This window comes from Pyrgilauda ruficollis, unplaced genomic scaffold (genome assembly GCF_017590135.1).
Source record: "Pyrgilauda ruficollis isolate IOZ18807 unplaced genomic scaffold, ASM1759013v1 scaffold38, whole genome shotgun sequence".
Taxonomy (NCBI): domain Eukaryota; kingdom Metazoa; phylum Chordata; class Aves; order Passeriformes; family Passeridae; genus Pyrgilauda; species Pyrgilauda ruficollis.
Window position 1 is genome coordinate 8,685,049 of NW_024525267.1, and position 21,002 is coordinate 8,706,050.

At 43.5% G+C, this 21,002-nt stretch overlaps 1 protein-coding gene across 1 annotated transcript in view; it reads left to right on the top strand.

The window, feature by feature from the left end:
* Positions 1-21,002, top strand: part of KCNH5 (potassium voltage-gated channel subfamily H member 5) — a 147,891-nt gene that overhangs the window by 112,973 nt on the left and 13,916 nt on the right. The window contains exon 10 of the mRNA XM_041476314.1: positions 7,394-7,590. Within this exon, the coding sequence (XP_041332248.1) occupies positions 7,394-7,590 (197 nt within the window). The remainder of the gene's footprint in view (positions 1-7,393; positions 7,591-21,002) is intronic.

Here is a 21,002-nt window from a genome sequence, read left to right on the forward strand (position 1 = left end):
TGCAGCTGCCAGGAGAATGGAGAAGGGCAAACAGTCTTGTGTCTAATTATCCAAACTTTCCCAGCAAGTGAGGTGACCCTGAGAAGGCACATCAGTAATTTTCCACCGTCTCAAGCAGGAGTAAACAATTTAACTGCCTCTGCTCTGCACAGGGAGGTGTCACAGCAAAGGATCTCAGGGAGGACCAGGGGTTTGGAGTCCCTAGGCTCATGAAAAGAGGCATCAGCTACCAGAGGGCACCTCATAATTCACCCAGCTGCAATTAACCTGGATTTGCTCCTGATGAGGGGTTACACATCGGTGGCAATGCCAGCCAAGTGGCTCTGAAAGTTGCTTTCCAGCTCCTGCTATTTTCACAGCTGGCTGTTTAAGTTGTGCAGTAACTTAAACTGGGCATATTGATTAGCAAGGCTTAAAGAAGTTGTTTTTTCAGCAGAAAAATAATGGTCTACTGCGTTCAGATGTTGATTGTAGGAATTGATCAAAAATATTGCTCAAGCTGCATAGCGATAAAAATATATTGAGCAGTGGAATCCTGGTGGAGGTTGCTGCTGAGTGAACTCAGTATGATATTCAGGTCAGAATGAATATAAATTTAATAATTCATGTTTCAGCCACACTTAGGGTCCTCCCATAGTATTCAGTTATTTGCCTTTATGTATTACATGTTAATTCTCAGCATGTTCTGCATATAATTCCAGAGTAACCCATTGTTAATTGTTATTAGACAAACCAGACCTTATTAAAGGTCTGCTTCATTAATTATTTCCAAATTTTTTATCTGGGAAGGGGATATGATACAGTGTGAGAGGAGTAAAGCAGGTTTTTTGAGTTTGGTGTGGTGGGTGAAAATAGGGATGAGTCTTTTTCCGCTCTTAATGCTACTTGTGTTTGGAGGTCAAAAGATTGAGTCTCCCACCAAATCACACAGAGAAAAGTTCTTTAGAGGAAGAGCAAGTAGCAGCTCCCGTTTGGGTGAGCAGGAATCCCAGGAGCTCTATAGCTCTCATCCATGGGCATTAACAAGATGATATTTGGTATCCATGCATCAGCACTTTGAATTTCCAAGCCAGGCATGTGCTTTGTGCAGGACAAGACTGACTGTGCATGTGGTGCACTTTGTGACATGAAAACCTGCTTGTCCAGTTCCATCTCACGGTATTAGTGGCTAATTGGCTGATTTTAATTTGTTTAGTTGCAGCTTGGGTTTCTTCTCAAGTGAAGTGAGGGTGGCAGAATTGGCCCCTGTGTCAAAATCAGCTCTTGTTAATTTATACTGGACTTTTGTGTTGTTTTCCATGTGAAGTCGACCAAGGCAGATTAATTGTGAACATTTCCCCAGGTTAGTAGCATGCACCTGGTAGCAATTTACAGAACAGGCTGTGTCCTATTTCATCTATAGGAAAAGTCCCCTGTGTTCCAATGAGTTAAAGCTCTAAATTAACTAAGAGGAAAATGATTCATAGAGGAAAAGATTGAGCTTTTTTTTTCAGCTAGCAGAACTGAAATAATTAATGTGATTTAGGCTGGGTTTTAAGTGCTGAATCTGAAAATATTTTGCAAAATACTTGAAGGGTTACTGGTCTGAAAACGAGTGTGATTTGCTGGTCTGCATTGTGCAGTTCTCCTTAAGTGCCTTGGAATCAGTTAGATCTTGCAGGTCTGGGTTGACATCTGCACTGCCATTGTGTGATTTAGTCCTACTGATGCTTGTTCAAAAGTGTCCTTAGTTCTTGCCAACAAACCTGAATTGTTCATATTGTTTTGTAAATTTAATATACTTTTGTGTCTCTGCATGATGGTTAATTATGATAAGAAACATCAGTCTTAATTTAGTGCCAGCTAGTGTGTTACAGATTTGATCTGCAGCCTCCAGTCAGAACGATTCCTTTCTCTGAATTGATATGTTTTTGAGTTAGACCTGCATGCTTCACTGCCAAAACTCGAAAGTATTGCCAGCACAAGAATAGGAAAATTATTTAAAAATCATGTGGTACAGTTCTTTTAAATCAGACTAACAGTTTGAGGCAATCTGATTTGCCCTACGAGTTTTCAAGGTGGTAGGAATGGTCATGCTATCAGGTTTATTTCCTCAGTCAGAAGGATAGAAACCTATTTCTATGTAAAATCAAAATGGAAATAACCTGTCTCCAGGAGCTGGGGATTCTAGAAGGATGTGAGGTAGTGATGCTACTTGCACTAAAAATGAGAAAGATAAGGAGAGGAATCTTTCTGGACTTTGGGTCCTGCTTGGAGCAATCCTGAATGCTGGAAGAAAGGTAATTCCTTTGTGCTTCCAGGTGCAGATGGGGCAGGTGCACTGTGTTAAATAATGCAAAGCCAGCATGGACCAGGGTTTTGGCACAGTCATTGCTGCTTTGCTGACTGTTTGACAATGCCTCAGAGGCTGGAAATGCTGTTTTCTCCTGTTGTTCTGCCCTTTCACGTGCAGTCCCATAGAGGTGGGTTTATGTGCAGCTCAGTGATCAGCTCTGGTCTGATTTTCAAAGAATTTCTGGCCCTTCTGGATGCCCCAGAAGAATATGAGGCTAAAAGATTCACAGGGGCAAGAAGACCTCTCTCACAGTTTGGAATCATCTCTGCACATCTTGGGCTGTGCTGGCAGTGACGTCCCAGATGGGAAGTGCACCTGATTGATTTGCACCACTGCATCACCTTCTCCAGACACCCTCTTTAGGCAGAAACAACCATTTCAGCTAAGCCAAATGTCTTGGGGTGATTTGATGGTCTGCTATCCCCTATTTTTCCCAAATTTATTTCCTTCCAAATTTGTCTCCAACCAGGACACCCAGAAATCCAGCCAGCCCAGCAGCCTGTCTTCAAAAGTGGTCAATAGCAGAAGTGCAGGAGAATGCAGGAAAGTGAAGTAAGGAAACTGTGATACTTCCCCAGAATGTTTCCAACCCTCTGGACTGGACAGTATTTCACCCAGAGGGAAATCTTTTGTGTTTAGTAGCCACAGATAGATTTTATTCCATTTTGTATACCTGTGCAACCAGTCCCAGTGTGCCATGGTGAGGAGATGCACGACTGCTCACTGGCCCATCTCAGAGCTGCTCTGGGTGACAGAAGCTGATTCACTCCCTGCTCGTTGGGTTTTTACATCAGTTTGGTCCTGCAGCAGGAGGTTTCACCACAGATACACAGAAATATGAATTTGTATGAATATAGACACCAATATATGTAATGATGACCTCCACTTGTGTGCATGCTGCCATCACTTCATGGTATTTGGCACTGGAGCTGATTGGATGAACATTTTCTCTCTGGTACAGTTGTACTGATCTTCAACCAACATCAGCCTTTGCTTTTCATGAGCAGTGTAAGATTTGAGTGCATCCTGATGGAAAGCCAACATCATTCATCATGTCTGGCTCATGCTAGCGTGACTGATGAGGCTTTGGAGATATTTTCAAATGGTTAAAGGGTAGCTGGTTTATTAGCTAAGACTGCACAAAAAAACACTTCCTTAAGAAGACTTGGTCCCCTTTATGTGTTTTTACCCAGTGCTATTTGCTACCAAGAATTTATTCTTTAACTGCCTGCCTAAACTTTCTTCCAAAGGATCCATCAAGCTCTTATTTCTGCTAGGATATTTATTAGCTCAGTTTCTGTCCCCATCTGAAGGAGGATAAATTTTGTCTCTACATAAATACACGTGTGGATTCTGAGATGTTGTTTAAACAGAGTGTTTCTGAGTGTTTCATTCCATCTGCAAACTCCTGGGGGTTCTATGAAACCCTTAAGAATTTTTCTACCTGAAAGGTCCAGGCATGAACTCCTGTCTGAGAAACTGGCAGGTCAGTCCATGGTGTAAGGCTGCAGAGCACATCTGTCCCCCCAAATCTGTTTGGCAAGGTTATCAGAATACAGAAGATAGAACAGTGCATAGAAATATCCTGACCTGTTATAGATCTGCTTACCATATGATTTCTCCTAAATATATTTATGTGAATATGCATGAATATATATGTATATTTTATGTACAGGCAAACATACATAGTATTTAGAATAATAGCAGTGTAGTTATTTCAGCAAAAACTATGCCTGCCACCAACACCCTTCACATATCCTCTTGTTGCAAAAATCTGAATTTTTATGATCTTAGTGGTCTTTTCCAACCCGATGATTCCATAATTCTGTAGATGTGACATTCAGGGGTATGTTTTAGTGTGGATTTGGCATTGCTGGGTTAATGGTTGCTCTTGAGGACCTTAGAGGTCTTTTCCAGCCCAAAGAATTTTAGCATTCTGTGATGTGTAAGATGTATGCAGGTAGTTCCTTTGCACTCTAATTTACAGCATTCCTTCTTCCAGTGATGCTTGGGGCACTGGGAGCAGGGGCAGGAGGGTTTCCCAGAGCTTTGCCTCCATTCAGGAGGTGCTCAGGACTCAAGACAGGGCAGATTTGGGAGGGAATGTACTAAGGCCTCAATAAATCTCCAGAGAATCTTTGGATATTATGCAGGCTGCATCAGCACCTCTGCATTCCCAGCTCAGCCCCAGCAGCACTTCCCCTGGAGCTCTGAACATCCCCTGCAAGTGAAAAATTCCTGTATGTGTCTCTGGGTGGCTGTGTCAGACCTAGCCAGTTAAATTTTCTGTTTTGCAACCCTGAAAATTTTATTTTAATTTAGTTGCAATGTGTAAAGATTGCCCTCAGAATCACGGAATGGGTTGAGACACCTTCCACTAGACCAAGCTGCTCAAAGCCCCATCCAGCCTGGCCCTGAGCATTTCGGGGATGGGGCACCCGCAGCTTCTCTGAGCATCCTGTTCAGTGCCTCACCACCCACTGAGTAAAGAATTTTTTCCTAACTTCTGATCTTGTCCTGAGTGAGAAATTTCCTCTCTGCACAGTGAACTCCAGTTAATGGGGATAAAGTATAGTGCATTAATCTCTGTATTTACAAAGAGGCGTTGTTTTGGAGAATCTGGTAGGTTTTGTTTTCATTCTGTACATTCCTTAGCACATTTATAACCAGCAGACAAGCTCAGAAGTGTGTGTGGGAAATGTCAAATTCAAGATCACGTAAAGGCATCCAATATTTTGTACTTTCTGAAGAGTATAAACCACAATGTAAGAGGAGTTTAGAATTTCACCCTTCAAATCCAGTGAGTGATGGCTCATGGAAGAGTGAATAAGTTCAATTCATTGTGTCCTAGCCTTTAAGTCACAACCAGTGCAGTCCCACATCCCTGCCACACAGAAGGACAACAAGATCTCAAGCTTATAAATATTATTTCATTTATCCATGTAATACTGTGTACAGATTCTGTAACACACTGTTGTCCTGAGTTTTGGGGTGAGCATCCAGTTCTTTCAACCTCTTGGTTAAATTAACTACATATTAGCCTAAATTTGAAAAGAGAACAAGTGGTTGCTAACATTTCAGTGGTGAAACCACTGTCTTTTAACTGCAGTCTGCTCTGAAAGTAGGACTCAGCTCTGTCCTATGTCCACCTCAAAGAGCAAGTCCATTAAGCAATTTTCTGCATTTCAGAGATGGACTGTTTTCTATAAATTATGTAACTCTGTTGAGCATGTCTGTAAACTGGGTTTTGAGCTCTAAGTAGAGACAAGGACAATTAACTGCAAAAGGTAATTTCAAAACAGTACATTGGGTAAATTATAATGTTACTACAAAATGCTCTATATTAAAGAAAACATTTTAAAGCACCTTGTTTTATAAATTATACCAGCTGTGTTATGTATTGTAGTTAAATTCAATTACATAAAAATATGTAGAATCAAAAGCAGCTCAATGAGATACAGTTATAACCTTTCTAAGGGATGGTTCTGTTATAGAGACATTTTTTAGAAAATAAAAACAGAGAAGGGAAGGGAAGATAAGGACTTGCACATTTTATTTCACTCTGCCTGAGAAATGTTAGATATGTTTTACTGGATACAATACCAAAAGCAGAAATGGAAATAGAGAAATAGAGCCTCTGACCCCTAAAAGTAATAAGGTTGGATAGATTACCCCTCTGGCCTGTGTTTCCACAATAGAGTGGAGCAAAATGTTAAAAGTTCTTACAAGAGGAAATACTAAAATCCGTTACCTGTTTTATGCCAAAACTGTAACATCTCTAACCTTCACCAAGGGGCTGTTTGAGGTGCCTGAGATCAATAGCCACTGGCTGACTGATTGGAGTTCCCTTTGATAACTGCTCAAATACAGAGCAGGGATGTGCTTCTGGGGGTGTGAAACAAAAAATACCCTTTGTACCACGGTTTCTGCTTCAGGATCTGAGGTGTCAGCCACAAACCACACGCCAAGGTCCTGGCCCAAACCTGGGCAGCAAGAGGCAGCTTTGGAATGTTTCAGTGTGTTTTCTGTTGCCCCTTCTCAGAACAACCAGAAGGTCCAAACCTGACGGCATATCTCCAGCCTGCACCCATGCCGGGGTTCTGGTTGGGTCAGAAGTGTGATTCTGAATCTGGTGTCCTCATCCTCTCCTCCTGCTTGGGTGTCTAGCACAGGTCTGGGGGTGTGGATTCCTTGCAGAGGAAGGCAGGCTAAGTCAGAGCACTCCCAGTCCCTGGAGCCTTTCTGTGCATGGCACTGGACTACAGCTAGTCCCTAATCCTCAGTCAGCTGTTCTGCTACACTGAAGAAGTAGCCTTAGGTGTAATTTTCCCCTCTGGTTAAGGGTATTTATACATGTAGGTGTCTCAGGTATCAAACCCTCTCTTACTCAGCAAACACTGAAATACAGACTTAAGCCTAAGCCTCTACTTAAATGGATGAATTTGCGTTAGAATTATACTGGTGGATGTGTTTTAAGATTTAGAGGTGGTTACTTAAAAGTTAAAAGTCTCAGTGAGGCTTTTGGTGGGTTTTCCAGAAGGATTATTACCACTGATACTGAATTAAAAGTGTTGAAACATCCTTTAAAATGTTGTCCTTGGGCCCTGGAAGCTGGCTTCTGCCCCTCACTGTAGAGCCATGAGGATGAAAGAACCTAGATGTCAGAAGGTTTTTGTGAGACTAGGACTCCTAAATCACCTGGGAACAGACACCTGAAATATTCAATCACCTGAACATTAGTTAAGGGCTCATTATATTCCGTAGCCTTTGAAAAACCCATTACTTGGATCCTCAGCTACAAGGAGACCTTTGCAATCTGGCTCTTATGCTTTGTGACACTTCACAGAGCAATCTATAAATACCTTAAAACCTGGGGCTACTGCTAAGGATGCTCAAGTACCTCAGCTAATTTTAAAACTTTTACCCTTGTTAGTTTTCATGGTTGGGAGCTTGCATTGGGATAATTGAGAGCATAAGACAGGTTGTGAAAAAATCATCTGTGTGCCAAAACTCTTCCTAAGCATTACCTTTTAACAAATCTGCCCTGCTGTTTTTCAGGTAAAGGTGACGTGTTTGGTGATATCTTCTGGAAGGAAACCAGCCTGGCCCACGCATGTGCCAACGTTCGGGCTCTGACCTACTGCGATTTGCATATAATTAAGCGAGAAGCCTTGCTGAAAGTGCTGGACTTTTACACTGCTTTTGCCAACTCCTTCTCGAGGAACCTCACGCTCACCTGCAATCTGAGGAAGAGGGTAAGCCCCTTATTTTCCCCTTCCTCTCACCAGGTGCTTGCAGTGTTTAACAGTCCCCCATTTCCTCCTGATGTTTTCAGGTCATGGCAGATTGAGTGGCCTTTCGATAAATGCTCTTGTCACTGCTGGTAATGATGGCACAATGAAAGTTACCTGTAGATTTGCAGCTCTGGGGAGCAGTCCTAGAAGGATGACATATGGATTGCATTTCTTTTCCTTTTCTTCATAGTTGCTGGTTCTCGTTTTGTTGGTTTTTTTCCACCCCGTCGCATAAATGTATAAAGTTATATTTTATAGAATCCAGATTTTGGATTTCTCAAAGTTGAAGTCTTTAAGATACAGTTCAGAGGACAATCTGATAGATCTCCATGTTATAGACCAAGTAAGAGAAATTTATTGATGTTAAGTAAATAACATGCACTCATCAAAGGTACTGTATTAATACCTGCTTCTCACAGTTGCATAGTCTAGAATTTTAATATGGCAAATTTAATAAAGCTGGCTAGTGATTTTACATTCACAGCTCACTTCTTAAACCCTCCTGCTCATTTTATAATCAATCAGCAATGCTCACTATCCATTAGTCCTTTCAAAGAACACTCCATCTAAAAATTAATTAGCTATAAAGATGTATCTTGAAAACAGGTTAAGGGATCCTTTAATTCACATTGTGGCTGCAAAATTTCATCTTTATGATTTTTTTTTTTTACGATTGATGAGGGTTATATAAATTTCATTTGCATAGAGAAATCTCATAACAATGATTTATAGATTGCTGAGCATTAGCTGTGATCCTCTAGCTACTGAAACACGTTTTTCTGCAGCTGTACCTTGGGCATCTCACCTGATAATGTACCAAGGCTACCTCAGTATTTCACAAGACCATTTCAGCCTCTGCAGTAAGAGGACTTCTGCACAACTACAATTTTATTATCTTGACTCTAGTTTCTCTCTAGCCACTGGAGCTGCTTTCAGGGGAGGTTTCAATTCCTGTGCATCACTTGTGCTCATTAACACCCCAAGTATGGCACAAAATACCCGTGGCAAGAAGCAGATGCAATGGGATTACAGTGCCCCTCTGTCTGTGCTGGAGCCTGAAAGAGCTGAGTTATAATCAGGTTTGGTTCCAGCCTGTCAGCTTACCTCTGACTCAAGGTTGTTAGCTCCACTTCAGACCTGAAGGAGGGCTCTGGGGCTTGGAAGCTGGTTCACGATTTCTAGCTTATCACTTCTCTGTTGATAAGAAGTGCTCCAAGCCTTGACTTCAGCATTCCCCCCCTTGCTATCTCACCAGCTACAGCCCTGCAATGACAACTCTGCTCAGGCATTTGCTGATGGTGATTTCATGGGACAAGATAATGCCACATGTATTGTACCAAAATGTATTCTTTCCTTCTTAAAACTGTGAGCCTGTCACTCCAGCTGCCTTCCTGAGAAAAACATGGACATGTCTATTCCTGACAGGGCAGTGTGCTGGAGTTCAGCTCTGCAGTCCAGGGCTGTGTATGGGGAGTATTCTCCTGGCTGAGTTGTCACAGAATTTCTTCTCATTTTCTCTCTTTCTTAGAATTTCTTCCTCATTTTTTTTAAGGAAAATTGGTTTCCCTGCAGGGTCCTGGCATGGGGAATCATCCAGGTGGAAAAACTCATGGAATTCCAGTTGCCAGTATACCTGCTGTTTAACTCAGTGTCAGGTACATGGACTTTGACTTGGGGACAGTGACTCCCATAAGGAACAGCATTCCTAAAGAAATGTTGAATTTTGCAGGAGAAGAAATGTTGTTTATGGAAATGTGTGGGCAGTATGTGAGAGTGGATGAAGAGTAAAAGAAGGGTCATGTCAATGTGGAACATGCAGAGTGGAGTTCATTTCATTAAAAACTGGGTGATGATGTCCAGGGTAGTCACCAATCACCTCCATAGTCCATGAAGGATGGTTCCTCTGGGAGGAACCAGTTTGGGCTCCCAGTTTGGGACTGGAAAACCATCCCCTTCTGATTTCACAGAGTCCATGATCACTAACTTTTAAATACCTCACGTCCATCAGCTGAACTCCACCCCTCTCCTGCAGTTGCAGTCGATAACTGTTTTGGAAGCAGCCTGGCATTGCAGTCAGATGCGCTGAGCCAGAGCCTGCTCTGCAGAAATTCTGTGTTTTGTTCCTGGGCACAAAATAGATCATGCTATATTCAACACCAGGGACACAATCCATGTGCTGTTACATAAAGATATTCAGGGGATTGTTTCAAACCTCCTGTCTGCTGGGAGGATATGTGAGTCCCTGTTGGGAATCACAGAAGCGTTTGGCAGTGAGTTCACCCCTGAGGAAAATCGGTGCCATCCAGGACAGTTCCATCAGGTGAACAGAAAGCAATTGTTCAGGCAGTGAGGCTGGGCTGACAGCTGCACTGTGCTGCAGCAGCTTGTGCTGGAGTCATGTAGCCTAAATGGAAAGAAAATCATTGTCTCCTTTAATTGATTTCTATAGAAATATATACTTAGCACTTTTTCTATATAGTCATCACTCATAAGGTTTGACATTTAATTATGACTTAAATAAACTCCTTGGGGGTTTGTGCCTGAGAAAATGGCTGTTCTCACTGTCAAAAATACATAGGCAGAAGTGTTCTTGCTCCAGGTCTGCTCTTTGAAACACATATCCATGGATTTGGGTGCACACACCATGTGTTTGTGCTGCCCTGTCCCTCAGCCAGCACTTTGATGCAGTCCACAGACTGCAAAACATTTAGACATTCAAAAGGCTAATAAATTAATAATAGTGCTGAGCACAAAAGGTTATTTCCACATGACAGGGAAGCTAAAGTCTTGTTGAAGTGGGAAAATAATGTTTTCTCACTCCCAAATAGCATTTAGAGCCTGGCATGTTGAATGACCTCCTTAAGGCATCTGCTCAGCAAAAGTATTGCAGCATATCATGTTTCGTGCTCTGATATCTTTACAGCATGTCTGACATCACTAATGCACACTCCAAGGCAGTACCAGGACTACTTTAAACGTCTTTTTTTTTATTATTATTTTTTTTTTTAATCAAGGAAAACAATTATTCTGAAAAGATATTCTTTAAAATCACAATGAGATTACATAGCTGCCTCTGAGGATTGAGTAATAAAGCAGGGTTTGGGATGAGTCTTCAAAGAGTTAATTACTGCCTTCTGATGCTGGAAGAGAATATTAATAATATCTAATTCATTAAGTGCCTCTCAAGATTTCACACAGCTGGAGGGGGCACTCTCTGTAAGCTTGAGCCATGGAGTTTGGCCTGAGGAGGGGAGTCATGACTGATTTTTAGGAGGCTCTGTGGCATCCAAACATCAAAGGGAAGTGAGCACCCAGGGTGGAAATCTTGGGGCAAAAGGAACAAAAGAAGTCAGGGGGTCTGCAAATGTTTGCAAAATTTCATTAGTAAATTACTCACTTGGCATGGGAACGTCTATGAGTTAATCCCTGCTCTCCTTGTGAAAGCACAGAGCAGTGGGTTTTGGATAAAGGAGTGGGGTGAAAGGGAGCAGAGAAAGAGAGAGATGAATGAAAGCAAACAAACAAGCAAAAGAAGGGTGACCAAGAGAGACACCAGTCCTGGCTCCAGTTGTTCCAGCTGGAATGTCCTGGGTTGTGGGGTGCACAAAAGTCCAGGCTTTGTGGGGGTGCCTGTTTGTAGATTGGTTTTCCCATCCTGGAGATAAGTTTCTCATTTTCAATGCAAATTAGTTATCATGCACAGTCAGTTCTTCCAGACCTTCCTGGCATCGGGTTGGAAGGCTTTGAGGGTCTTGGGTGGTCTTGATCCCCTTCTACTGTCCACTCCCACATCTCATTCCTGCACTTGTGCTGTGTTGTGTTTTTATTTCCAGGAGCCAGAATAAGGATGTTTGTCCTGGAAAAGTGCTGCCCTAGATACCTCCATATGGCCCCGGCTCCAGCCACATTCTGGGGTTTTTTTTTCCCTTTTCTCATCATTGCTTCCATTTGCTAATGTACCACCTCTGCTGAACTGAGCCCAGCACAGCCTGTGCAAGCATGGGGAAAAATCCAGATGAAACCTTGTCCCTCCTGAAATCACAGCTAAAATTCTCCTGTGCTTCCATACAGCAAAGATTTCAGCCACAGCTTTTAAGGCACGCAGTCACATCCTGCTGCTTTCTACCGTGGCCAGAACGAGCTGTGTTAAAGGAATGAGTCAGGAGCAGCCAGGGAAGAGGACAATTGTTCCTGTCCGACCCCTGGTGCGTTTGCTCCTGGAAGGTGTGCTGAGAGTGAGCCGAGGAGATGTGAGGAGAGATGAGTGCCTTTAAGGCAATGAAATCCCATTTGGGGAGGTTCAGGTTTTTTACCTGTGATGCTCTTAAAGCCAGGGACAACACTGTGAGCGACTGATGTTATCTAATACCTCCAGCACACGGAATCTCTGGGGCTTTTTAGCAGGTGAGGCCATCAGACTGTGTTAACACACATGTCCTATTTTCCTTTTTTCCTTCAGATTAGAATAATTTCTTTTTAAATTGCCTTCCTCTTCTTGCTTGAGATTTTAATGCATCTCACATGGTTTCTTGACTGAATCACTCGTCAGTTCTGTGTCATGTGGTTTTTAGAAAAGCATTATCTTAAGTTGAATTCTGCATTCACATGTCCTAAAAGTGAAGGTTGTCCCAAGGTTCATTCACCATCCCTATTTTCATTTTCCAGACCCTCCCAGTGGTGTGCTGTATTAGTGACAGTCCTGATGCAGAATGCCAGAGGCAGAGAGCATTGCTCAGCTATCAGCCCTTGCCCCTGAAGGTCACTTGTGTTCTGGTGACCCGAGGACTTTCACACATTTTGAGCTCTGAATTGAGCTGCTCACAATTGCAGGAGCTTGGTTCAGAGCTGTTAGCACTTCCCCAGCTGGTGCTTACACACAGTCCCCACCAGTGCTGGAGAGTGACTTACATGGAAAGGGGTCAGAGCATCGCCCTTGTCTCAGGCCTTTTCTCTCCCTCTCTGGTTTTAAATTGTCTGGGGTTTTTTTTTCTTTTATATGAACATGTTGTCCCAGAAAATTAACTATAGGGATAGTTTATCTTCAGTGACTGTTTAGTGTGATTACCAAACAAGTAAGTTACACCCTCAAAAGTCAATTTGGTTTTGTTTTGTTCACATCTTAGGAGACTTTGCAGCTGCCATTATGCTTCAAAAGACTTTCACCTTGGAGAATTCTTGAAGGTTTTTATTGTTTAGCTTTATTACATTCACCTCTCTCTCCAAATATGTTAATACTCAGTTGCAATATTTCCTAAAGGACTGTTCCACTGATTTACATCTAACACCACCTATGATGCTGTCTACAGTTGCCTGTCAGATGAGCTTGGGTGAGAAGAGCCCACTCCAAGCCTTCAAAGAAAGTGTTCAAATTATTGATTGGTGGTCCTGGGCTGGAAATTTCTGGAGAAATTCAGGGATCTGAGCAATCCAAACCCATGTGAGGAATTTATCAGTACAGATAATGCAGCAATTTCTTGTGTATTTGTAGCTATGTGGTTACAGACATCCCAGCAAAGGCCATCCTCCTCCTTCTGCCTCTGAGACCCCACAGATCCTTCTGAGTGAGAATTACAGATCTGAGGTGAGAGTTTTTACTGCAGCCTTTCCTTCCCATCTCCTGCTCCCCTGAGCAATTCCTTGTGTCTTTGCCCATCTTCAGGGACATGGGGATTTGAATTTAAGGCATTCAAAGCAAGGAAGTGAGTCCTTGGAGGACTGTGTGTGACTTTGCTAGGTAGAAGAGCAGCATAAAAATTGAAAGGGAGAACTGCAGCAGCTTCAAGTTCAGCCCCTGCCAGGCAGGGTGGGATAGCTGGAGCAGAGTGAGTGCTGCAGGAGCTGCCGTGGGTTTGCTGTCTCACTTCTGGAACTGTGACAGAGCTGAACTCTTTTCCCTGAGCCTCACTCCTTTTCCTCTCCTCTCTGCCACTTCTTCATCTCCTGTACACTCATCTCTTCTTCAGGTCATTTCTTCTGGGTGCTCTTCAGGTCATGCTGGCCGTGGGAAGTGAGGTGCAGTGAATGCCCTCCCCTGCAGGAGCAGAGGGAGCACAGGGGTTTTCTCTTGCTTGGCTGAGGCTGCACTCGTGGCTGGGTGCAGAACTTGGTGCTAAGTGTCAAACTCTTGAAGGCATCCAGGGCAGCAAAGCTGGTGAAAGGGCTGGAAGGAGGGTGGGGAGCAGCTGAGCACTTTGGGCTTGTCTAGTGTGGAGAAAAGGAGGCTGAGGGGTGACCTCATTTCCCCCTGCAGCTGCTTGAGGAGGGGAAGGGCAGAGAGAGAACTGCTGGTCTCTCCCTGGGGTGCAGTGGCAGGATGTGTGTAGATGGTTCAGAGCTGCTCCAGGGATGGTTTACTGGAAATCAAGAAGCATTTAGTTGATGAGAGGATGGACAAACTGGATGGAATGGGCTTCCTAGAAAGATGGTTCAGAGCTGCTCCAGGGATGGTTTACTGGAAATTAAGAAGCATTTAGTTGCTGAGAGGATGGACAAACACTGGAATGGGCTTCCTAGAAAGATGGTTGATACCCTGAGCCTGTCAGTGTTTAAGAGGCATTTGGACATTGCTCTTAAGATCATGCTGTAACTTTTGATCAGCCCTGAAGTGGTCAGTCAATTGAATTAGATGATGGTTGTAAATTCTTCTCTCCTCTCCTCTCCTCTCCTCTCCTCTCCTCTGTTCCATTACTCACCTAAAGCCCAGGGCACTGAATATCCCGTGGGATCTTTGGGAGGTTGGGGGTACTGTGGATTCACAGCACAGTCTGGATTAGCATATTTTGCCTTCAGACTGCAGGCAGATGCAGAGATCAGCCAGTGCACTATCATCTTCAGCGGTGTTTCAGAGCCACATAAATCCCCCCAGGGTACCAGCAGGCCAATATTCTATTCTGGATATAATCTCTGAGTTAAATACCTTCCTCAGACATCCTGAGCATGCTTCTGTAGGAGCAAGAGACAAATCACCAGCTCTGTTAAAAGCAGGACTGAACCCAATTCTGATAATCCTTTGGCATTACAGAGGTAGACTTATTATTTTCCTGTACGTGGAACTTCCCTGTCTAAATCTAAATCAAAAGGTCATTTTATGTTGTTTTTCTGCTGGTCTTTGTTGAGCAATGCAAGGCAATTTAGCATACTTCTCATTCAAGGATGTTGGAACAGGATTGTCTGACTGCAGAAAGAAGAATCCTGTGTGCAGGTGTGATGCTTTCTGCAGGCAGCTGATGCTAAAGGCATTCAGCTGATGGACCCCAGTGAAAAGTGTGAGCATCCCTCCTCAGGCAGGCAGTGCAGTCTGGGTGATTTGTTTGTGTGTGCAGAGGTCATTAAACAGGAATGTCAGGGATGGGCAGCGACCATAGGGAGACAAAAATGTGACTGGCTGTGTTAGAGTGAAGATCCAGATTGATCATTATTTGCTATTGTGCTTTCTGTGAATTAATACTATGTTCTTGTTTAGGAAGCTCTCATAATTAAGATATTCTCCTTGGTTGACACAGAAAGCATTCTGCAGGCTGTCTGCTAATATCAGTTCAAGGCAGCATTGCTTGCACAGGACATGACTGGTAATAAAAAAATAAATCAAAGGTTTGCTATTTTTAATCCTGTAAATATTAAAAAATAAACATTTTGTGTTTACCTCCCCTCATCAATTAAAATGGATGCTTTTAATCTCTTCCCACTGCAAAGGAAGGGGAGGGAATGTGCTTGGTGCAATGGGAAGGAACATTGCCATTTCATTTTTGATTTCCAGTTAAGGAAGTTTTTACCAGCAGGCAGGATTCACACAGAAAGTGGGGACAGAGGTGTGTTGTGTTACCTCACACCCCTCCAAGCAATTATTCCAGAGCATTGGATTTCTTCTTACAGGGGCTGCTGAGTCTAATTGCTGTGTGGATCTATGATTTTTTTTCAACCTGATAACTTCAAGAAAACGAGGAGATGTTAAAAACCTGAGATGATTTATTCTGTCATTGCTTCCTGGAGCTGAACACCAGACATTTTAGCAACACCACAGTATGACTTGAAGGTATAAAATGAGCTTCTACCCCAGACTTCTCATTCTCTAAACCTTATTTCTGCCAGACTGGGAATGCTGGTAGAAATGCACCCAAAGTCATGGCTGGGGAAAGAGAACCTCTGCCTGTTCATTGGGATCATATCAGTGGATCCCCATGGGCTTCACAAGGCACAGGCAGAGCTTGAGCATTCATCCAAGTGGGAATTGTCTGGCTCTGCCCAAATTTTGACCCATCAGTAAAAATTTCACAGCAGTTTTGCAATGGAGACAGCACTGATTTTATTTATTAGGTTTTTGCCTCGGCTTGAACAAAAAGGCTCCTCAAATAAATAAATAAATAAATATCTTCTCAAATGCTAAATAAAACTCCCTGTGTGAGGCATTTCTTTTCTGTGCAAGTATAAATCCATTAATCTATTATTTTTCAGCTCACACTTCACAGATGCAATAATACCCAAACGTGCTGGTTCAGCATACAATAATCATTGCAGTCCTGCAAATCCCAGATTTACCTTGCTTTCAGTGGTAGTTTGGGGCTGCTTTCTACAGTGCATGTAGGAAAGTATTAAACTGTAAACAAAGTGCAAGAGGAACTTTGTGGGAAGGTTTGCATAAATCCCACTGGTTTTAGTTAAAAATAAAACCCAGCCTGTCACTTCCAACTTGATGATGGCTGATTGACTGTGCCTTTTTTAATTGTCTGCCAGTGGCTGTGATTAGCAAGCTGGCTCAGTTTAGGTCCCATGCAAAGAAACTCTGGAGGAACAAATTCAGGAGATGCTTAAATATATTCCAGAGGTGGGCACAGCTGTCAGGAGGGACAGGGACATTCTGGGAAGCACCTGAAGTAAGCTGAGTCCCCTATTATTGCACTTCTGAGCAACTTACTGAAAGCTAAAAATATTCCGTGCATTTAGGAAGGAATATATATTATTAATTTGTTTTTCCCCCAAATTTTTATTTCTCAGAGCTTACAGCGCTAGCTCTTAATTTGTTTCCCTTCCTGAAGATAACAAAACCATAATACAGGTTTTAGTTGTAGGTTACTGTTAAGAAAAGGAGCACAGTGTGAGCAGTTATAAAAGCCTCCGATTCTCTTAACTCCTTAATTAAACTGTCAGTGATCTTTTGAACTGTCAGTGATTTTGAACTTTGGGACCTCCCCTCTGACTTCTGGGTGAATATCAGATTCTTTATTAGTACTTCACAAAGCTGTCTCAGCTGCCAAAAAGGTTCTATATACTGTTTCCTATATTAAATTTCCATCAGTCACTGTACTGCAGAGCAGGGGGACTTTACCTCTCCGTGCTCTCTGAGTACATATCCCTTTGGAAGCAGTCCATTGTCCTCTTTTTTATTATGAACAGCACTCCTGTTACCTTTTGGAACAGGCTCTGGCTTCTTCTGAGAGCCTAAAGCACTTCACACTCCCTTAAAAATGTGAAAATGGGGACCTAAGCAACCAGAAGATGACAGCAGCAAAGAGCAGCCATTTCTAATCAGGATATTTCTAACTGATCAGATGAAATGAAGCCTTTTTATTATTATTAAATTTGCTTTTCCATTCATGCCCACTGCTTCCCTTTCAGTGCACAGACATCCACTTTTCCTTATCCATGTCCCTGACCTTAACAGAGCATCCTGCCATCTCCATAATTAATTTCTGTGTCTAACCTCACTATTTTCACCAATTCTGCCTTCCTTGGCTCCATGCTGCTGTGGTGAATTTCCATCTCCATGGTTTGTCTGAGGTAAATCCATTTTTAAATGGGACAGTTGTTGGTCAGAGCAGCTCAGTTATCAATGTCCATCCTTCTCCCAGGCTGTACTGGCCATCCTGCCAAGGAAGGCCACATTAGAAATGTAAATGGATGAAGTGAATCAAGCATGTTTTTCACGTGTGGATAATTGTCCCTGTTCCCATTTAGTGAAGGACTCAGCCAACAACCTCAAGATGTTCTACAAAAGTACATGAATAATAATTTACAAGCTCAGTGCTGCCATGCATTAATGTCCCAAACAGATGCCTGGCTGAACCTGATGAACCATCAGCTGTAACTTAAAACATTTGTTAGAAATTTTGTAGTACGTGTCCCATGAAAAGCTTCCTGCCAGACCAGTTGGGCTCAAATTCAGTCCAACATGTCAGGCAGCTGCTAATGGGGATGCTCAGGAATCTGCCAGGACAGAGACTGGGCTTGCGAAACCCCCACAGCCTTCTTTAGCCTGGCTGGCCTTGAGGGCAAGATGCTCTGGCCCCATGGATCAGCCCTGCCCCGTGGTGGAGCACAGAATTACAGCATCACTGAATAGTTTGGGTCAGTTTGGCTTTAAAGACAATTTCCACACCCCCTGCCTTGTGCAGGGACACTACAGCAGGTTGGTCTGAGCCCCATCCACTGAGGCCTTGAACACTTACAGGGATGGAACATGCACAGCTTCTCTGGGCAACCATGTGCAAATCCTCCTCACAGGGAAGATTCCTTCCTTAAATTGAATCTAAATCTGCCCTCTGGCAGTATAAAGCCACTTCCCCTTGTCCTATTACTGCATGCCCTCATCAAAAGTCCTTCTCCAGCTCTCTTGCAGCCCTTTTGGATGCTGGAAGGGGCTCTCAGGTCTGTCTGCTTGGAACCTTGCCCAGGCTGAGCAAGCCCAGCTCTCTCTGCCTGTCATCACAGGTGAGCTGCTCCAGCCCTCTGAGCACCTTCATGGTCTTAACACCCAACACAGCTGCACATTTGTCCCCCAACAATGCCAGGTGAGTGGCAAACCCCACTGAGGAGAGTCAGCCTCCTGGACAAGGCTTTCCTGGGAGGCGGTGACTGAAGAACTGCTGTCTTGTGTGGGAGGCTTGGGGTTAGCTGGATTTTTCGGATATCAGGAAAAAATCAAAGAGAAAAACAGGAAGATGGTTTAGCCAAAGTTTCTGAGCTCAGAAGAAGCTCTGGGAGGCAAGCACAGCATCTGAGATGGAAAATAACAGAGGTAGAGATCTGTACTTTTGTGTAGTGTCTTTTTACATCCCTGCAGCAGTGTTTATCCTGCACCAGCTGGTGTTTCATTAATTGTGTGCGCACAGGGAGTGGTAGAAAGCAATACAAACTGTGTGTAAACAGGGTGAAGCATGGCCAAAAATAGGGAAATACAGAATCATCAATATTATTGATTGCAAAGACCTGTTATTTGTGCAGGTACAGGGTTTTCTTTTAGCCCCAGACAGGAAGAGGAGATTGACTCCAGTTTTACATGAGGTCATTTCTGAACACTTTTAAAGCCAGGTTTTCCAGAGCATACAGTACTGAGGATTACAAACTAATTGGTTTAGGTCTGGAGCAATGAGATAAGTGAAGGCTGCAGAACCAGCAGGCTCAGCCCCCATGGAGCATCCTGTGTCAGTGCCTGAGTACCTGGATGGGAACAAAAACTCAGCTGGTGAGCTTTACAGAGATCCACAGCTGGCAAAGAGGAGATGGCTGCCATGCGGATAGCAGGGAAGATCACCAAGAAGCTCATGAGAAAAAAGGAAGGAGCTTTCCCCGAGAGTAGATGAAGTGTGGAGACCCAATGGAATACACCCACAAGCAGGAAATGGTCAGATTGTTAAAACCCTTGACAGCACAGCCTCAGCTCACTGTCATGAAAGCCCAGGGATTGATTTAATGCAGTGTGCAAGTGGGAAGGAGATGGCTCTTACCACACCATCTGTTCATGCCATCCCCATAACCCCACCAGCTCACTCTCCTGTGCTGCCTCTTCCTCCTGTGGGTGCCCTTCAGAAATAAATGCAAGCCTCTGCAGTGTCACTGCTTGCCAAGTACCTCAGTGACATCTCCTGAGCTGGGAGAACATGCAGTGCTCCCAGGGGACAGGGAGAGCACTTCATCCTCTGGGTGTGTGTCACAGCCCCTCTGTGGTGCTGTCCACGAGTGGCTCTGCCACAATTGTCACCAGCAGCTCCATCTCTGCACAAGTGGCTTCAGGGAGCAGCACTCTGAATTTTCACATGGCTGATGCTGTGTTTCCATGCTGTGGTAGAGAGCTCACTGGCTGGTGGGTAGCTCTCCTCCTGGCTTTCCCAGCTGTGGGTGATTTCCCTTGACTCTGCACCAGAAAGGAAGAGCTCTTCTCTGGTGCACATTCAAGTATGAGGAAACGTTAGCAAAATCTTTGAAATGGCATCTTTGCTCTCTAAAAGTTAATTTAATTTGATCCTGCTGTAAATAGAAGGCTCCTGCTCTACTGACAATTACAGATGTCTCTAAAAAACTGGCTTCAGTCTCCTGAGCTAAAGCACCCTCAGTGGCAGAGCTGTGCCAGCCACTTAAGGCTAAAGGGAGAAGTTTGAGGTGAAAGTAGCACATCCTTTTTATGGTATATTCTTGACAGCATACTCCTTAATGTTTGCATGCTTGTGTCTTGGGTCTTTTTTTTTTTCTCCCCAAGTGGTTCCTCCCCACTGAAGCAGTGACTGTCATCATATTAAAGGCAATTTCAGCATGTTCCAACAGCCAGCACTCCTTAATCACACACTGCCAGCTAAGAGCTCCCAACTGGGAAAAGCTTTGCTCTTGCTGGGTGAGATGTTTCACTTGAAGAATCCCTGGGATACTTTTTAAGGTTATTTCACCAAGCTTTCTGTAGTTAAATTAAGTAGATATTAAAAGTTTAAATAACCTTTTGGTCTTCTTTTCCTGTCAAATTTGGATTTCCCAATGGTTTAACTGAGTTATTTCACATCTGTTGCACAGTGGGCTGACCCTGTCTTTCAGAGGTGTTAATCCTTTCCAAGTCTTGATTTCAAATTAAAAGAATTGCCAGGTCACCCTGCCAGTGGATTTTGTGCTGTGTCTCCGAGTTGAGAAGCAGAGATGTTGGTGAATTGCCCCAGCTCATTCTCCCTTGCAGCATTCCTGTGACTTCATTTGCAGGGCATCCCATGGGTAAGGTGGGCACTGGGATATGATCAGTGGTCATTTGAACTTAGGTTTCATCCAAAGGATCTGTAGAAAGGGAGTGAGCACTAGCAGAAGTGTCCTGAGATTGTTTTAGACAGCTCAGTCTTCTCTGATATGGCAATAGGCTGTATAGGAAAAGAAATAATTGAGGTAATTTTGGCATGATTGGCTGGCTGAGAGCAGAACCATGGTGCAGTGTGAGCTTTGGGCTTGAAAACAGAGAGAGATGAGAGCAGTTCTGAGCGCAGCCTGATTGGAGAATCACAGAATCCTGTGATGGGTCAGGCTGGAAGGGCCTGTGGATCATCTGGTCCCAACTCCCTGCTCCAGCAGGGCCATCCCAGAGCACAGGGCACAAGATTGTGTCCAGATAGTTCTGGAATATCTCCAGT